Source organism: Hippoglossus stenolepis, chromosome 10 (assembly GCF_022539355.2).
Source record: "Hippoglossus stenolepis isolate QCI-W04-F060 chromosome 10, HSTE1.2, whole genome shotgun sequence".
Taxonomy (NCBI): domain Eukaryota; kingdom Metazoa; phylum Chordata; class Actinopteri; order Pleuronectiformes; family Pleuronectidae; genus Hippoglossus; species Hippoglossus stenolepis.
This window is the reverse complement of record NC_061492.1, coordinates 10,522,644-10,527,357: the sequence shown is the minus strand read 5'-3', so window position 1 is coordinate 10,527,357 and position 4,714 is coordinate 10,522,644. Positions and strand designations below refer to the sequence as shown.

The following is a 4,714-nucleotide window of genomic DNA, read 5'->3' as shown; positions in this document are numbered from 1 at the left end:
ACCTGTGCACAACGTACCTTGAACCACGGGTTGAGCTGAGACCCGATCGTGCAGAGCAGCGGTTGAAGTCCTCACAGTTGGATCAGGGCTCAGATTCTCTCCTTCCCGTCAGTAAAACATTTCAGTTGCAAAGCAGGAAACTCCAATGTGGAATTCTATTTATTTTAGACACATGACACATGAACACAGGTACGTGTTGATCAAAATCCACTTCTCTATTTTCCATTCCTTCAAAATCCAGAGATGCATTTCCAATATATTATATATTATAAATATCATATTCCAATATATATATCTAGAATAAAATTTCACACATTTTTCAGACAAGTAGATTGTTGTTTGATCCTTTCAAATAACTGAGCTCTCGTCAGTCTGAATGTCATCAACCCTCAAGTGACATTTTTCAGAAGGGATTTCACACCTTTGATCGCGTGAAATGTCAAAATATGAGTCTCGTGAGTTGGACATATTGTCTCCAATGGTTTGTGTTGGATTGTGACTCTCACAGCGCAGCAACCCTGCAGCAACAGGCAAAGACTATTCAAGTTGTCTGGAGTTAAAACACTGCTACAAAATATTCCTGTTAGATTATTTATTATCCTGAACATATTGAATGAGTGTATATATATCTTCTGATGCAGATGTTTTGCCACAAATAAATGAATAAGACTATGATTGGTATGGTTTAAAACATTCCAGACATTACAGCTCAGCAGTTTTGTATTTCTATTATATCTCATAGCCTCCGGCAGCTTGTGTTTGTGTCTGCCGGAGACCCTCAGAGACGTCTTTAAGTGTCTTGTCCTCATCCTCCAGTCTGCCGTCCCTCCTCTGTGGCTGGACTCAGTCTGCAACCCGACATAGTTTCTAAACAGCTGAATTCCTCCAAGGTCAAATGTGGCCATCACCCATCAGGCTTTGAGTGAAAAGAAAGCAGCACACACATCATTATGCGACCATCTGTGTGCACAAGGCTGTTCGCTTTTGCATAGAGAAGAGTCTAACTAGGTCCTGGGCTAAATAAAGCCACACACACACACACACACCCTGTCATGCGGAGACTGCCCAGGTTGTCGTATCCTAGCAACAGAGACAGGCATCGAGCGCTCAGTCTTATCCTGTCCAGCGCTGGAGCGGTGGAGTCAGACCTCTGATTCGTCTCATGTCTCATGTCTCCGTCTTCCTCTCGCTCCATCTATTCAGTGGAACACACACCTCCTCCCAGATCTGAGCCTCCCTCTTTCACTCAGTCAGACCGAGGAGTCGCCAGTAGGAAGGCAGGAGAGATTCAAGGAGGAGGTAATGGATGAACTTTATTATGCTTCATCATGATTATTCTCATCTTTGTGTTTTTCCGTTTCATGCTTTCGCTGATACCTGATGTTTGCATGTTTGCAGAATATATCTGACGTTTCAAGTTTTCTGTTTCCTTGCAGACACAGTGACATCATCAGTGTCTGGCGGGAGGAGATTTTTGAGAACCCTGACTGGACTTTTCTTCGATGTGAGAAAGAAAACAAGAGATTTGATCCTCTTCCTCGTCACGTTTGAGCGGCCTAATATTTTTCTGAATAAATCCACTCAGTTGTGACGGCTCTCATGACACTGACATGTGATAATAACGAGCAGCGTCCCCGTCTGCAGGAGGAGCAGCCACACTGGTCTCTTTTTGGAAAATACTCACACTGGGAAACACATTGAAAACAGGTACTGTTTTGTTTTTCCACAAAACTCGAGATATTCCCTAAAATCAATAAATCAATAAAGAAAATCGGTGCTGGACCGTTCATGATGCACACTCCAGCCTCCATGGTGATGGGGATCGTATTCTCCCCTCTGGGACTTGTTCTTGTCTTCACCGCTGCCATCACCCCCCAGTGGAGAGAGGGACAAGCGCGTCTGGGAATGACGGGGCCGGGGTCACTTCTTCGAACTGGTGTCAAAGGTCAAGGGACGGGGGTCAAGTCAGTGGAGGCCCTGCTCTTGCGGCGCTCTGATGGACTGTGGGAGAGCTGCCTGCAGGTGGAGCACTCTGAGCTGAAGCAGTGCTGGCCTGTGGCGGGTCCGTACCAGAGGGACCCCCGGGTTCGCCTGGCGCAAGGTCTGATCCTGACCTCCTTGTTCCTGTGCGGCACTGGTATTGTCCTGGCCTGCATCGGGGTCCGGTGCTGGACAGATCTGCCTCTGAGGGGCATCGCAGCCACAGGTGGGCTCCTGGTGGTGATGGCCGGCCTGCTGAGCCTGACTGCCCTCGGGGTGTACACACACAACCTCGGAAGGCTGGGGCTGACGGCTCCGGGCCCAGGGCTCAACCACCACAGGTTGCCCCACCTCAGCCTGCGTCCAGCCGGCTCGCTGTACTTTGGGTGGCTGGGGTCGTGTTTGCAGGTGCTGGGGGGCAGCGCTCTGCTGTTCGGCTTCAAACAACCAAGATGTCCGACCTGCCCGTCTTGCCCGGAGGTGCCCGTCTGCCCCGCGTGCCGCTCATTTCCAGACATCACCAACAAGGGAGACACAGATGTATATGAAGTCACCTGTTAGAGTTCCAGACTTCACGGTGCACATATTTGGACGTGTGGCCACTTCTTAAAGTCACTTCATTAGCTGGTTTCATCTGCCACTCAAGGAAATGAGTCAAATAAACTGTGAACCACAGAATATTATCGCTTCCTGATCGCTGGACTCTTTACGTCAGGTATGGACTTGATTGATGTAATTACTTCTCGACGTGGGCGGAGACTTTAATTTGTGGGTGCAAACTCTAGAGCGATGACTCACGAGGATTGTTATTGATTCATTTAGAACATTGTGAGCTCAACTTCCTGCTGCCTTTAACTGCGACATGTAGTGAAACATGGGGGACATCTCTGTGCTGCCTTTCACGCTGTAGCCATGCCTTTGCACTGTTAGAGAGAAACACGACCCCGTTTGTATCCGACACGGGACATGAGGAAATTCATACATTAGGGTTAGGGCTTCAAATAGAGGTGGATGGAAGAGCTATTTTCACATTTCATTAGACACGTGTGGCATTAATAAAACTGAATTTCATTTGTAATTTGTCATTTTAAGTTATTTTGTTAATGGAAATTTGTGCTTAAAAGGATGTGAAATCAGCTTTTTGATGTTTTCTGATTCAGTCACTGTAATCTAACGAAAGTGAAAACTGTTAGATGCTAATTTGTTTGCCGTCCGTCAGGGTGAATCCTCGTATGATACCTTCGCTGAGGAGCCTTCATCCAACTCATGTGACGTTTCTAACTGTGAGAAAAAGCGTTTGAAGTGGACGACAGGGTCTTGTTTGTTCTTTGTAAATTATTTGTTGTTGATGTTTACTTGTTATACTGTGTTCATACTTGATGGTTCAATCTGCAATGAATAAAAAATGTCAACAATTTACTGTCTTATGTTATCTATCTATCTATCTATCTATCTATCTATCTATCTATCTATCTATTAGTATGTTTACTTCAATTGGAAGTTATCAATTGTGTAAATATAACGTGAGCAAACTTAATTCATTTGTATGATAGCAATTGAAATACTTTTTTTAAGTTGATCCAACAATTTTCGTTTCTTAGGATATACAAAATAGCAACTTTGTATCTACATAAATACATTAATAACGACTTAGTATGTTCACACACACATATACAGTATATATATACAATTCATCCTATACAGCGTGAATGTGTTCTCCTGCTTGTGCATGTGTGGATTACAAACCATACCAACTCTCTATGTGTCCCTCTGTGCTTCACTTACACATAATGAGGCTGAGGCTGTTACACTCTCGTTCATTGTGTCCACACAAAGCTGAGAGGCAAAGAGATCATCGCAGCCGACGCACAGCCCACAAGGCCACTGCTGAAAGATCTGTGTTCTGAGTTACATGATGTGAACGGATGCCAGACCTGAAGACAGAATGAACAGCTTAGTTCTTTCCATCGGTGAATGTGAGCTCAGTGAGCTCAAGCGGAATTTTGCACTGAAATAAACTTAGTTTGGAAAATGTATTCACTCAAACTGACTTTGTATCTGAAGCATTTATTTAAGCGTGTGTTTGTTTTCTACCGAAACCTCAACCATCAAATACACTCAGTGCTGTAACACTATATATATTGCAACGTACTGTATTAACACATCCATCTAGTATGTATATATCACCTTTGCTTTAGGGGTCACAACTGACATTGGGCAAGAGCCAAACTCCAGACCTGTGGGGTTAATTTAATAGAATTGTGTTTATTCATCATTCGATAAATTTATTTAGTTTATCGATAAATCTTAGACTTTTTTACAGATACAGCATTTTATTCTATTCAAATTGTTTTCTTACATAATTATTTACTTTCTTGGAATTGTTTTTACTTTAATACCTTTCTTTTTTATCTCTGGTTTTATTTAATTTGATCTTTTCCTGATATCTTTTAGAATAACCTTTTTTGTTATCATTCTTTACCTGCCCTTGGTGTTTTATTATTTTAGAGATTAACATTAGAGTGTCCTCAATACCTTAAAATGTACTGATTCTGTGTGGATGGGAATAGTTTTTATTGCTATTATTCTGTAAAGCACAATGTGCAACATTGTTTGTATGAAAACTGCTGTACAGAAGTCTCATTGATTGAGTGACACATCCTGGACAGGCTGGCAGTCGATATATCTATAAATGAATTGAACAAAATATGATACATTCACCTTGGAGATGGGC

The 4,714-nt window shown here is 43.0% G+C and overlaps 1 protein-coding gene across 2 annotated transcripts in view; it reads left to right on the top strand.

Annotated features, from left to right (window-relative positions):
- Window positions 1–3,291, top strand: part of cldn23l (claudin 23-like) — a 4,053-nt gene extending 762 nt beyond the window's left edge. Inside the window, exons 2-3 of one of the 2 annotated variants that reach the window (XM_035168717.2) lie at window positions 1,204–1,299; window positions 1,437–3,291. In XM_035168717.2, the coding sequence (XP_035024608.1) occupies window positions 1,789–2,541 (753 nt within the window). In that variant the 5' untranslated portion in view covers window positions 1,204–1,299; window positions 1,437–1,788 and the 3' untranslated portion in view covers window positions 2,542–3,291. The remainder of the gene's footprint in view (window positions 1–1,203; window positions 1,300–1,436) is intronic. The other variant, XM_035168718.2, reaches the window with a different exon arrangement.
- The last annotated feature ends 1,423 nt before the right edge of the window (window positions 3,292–4,714 follow it).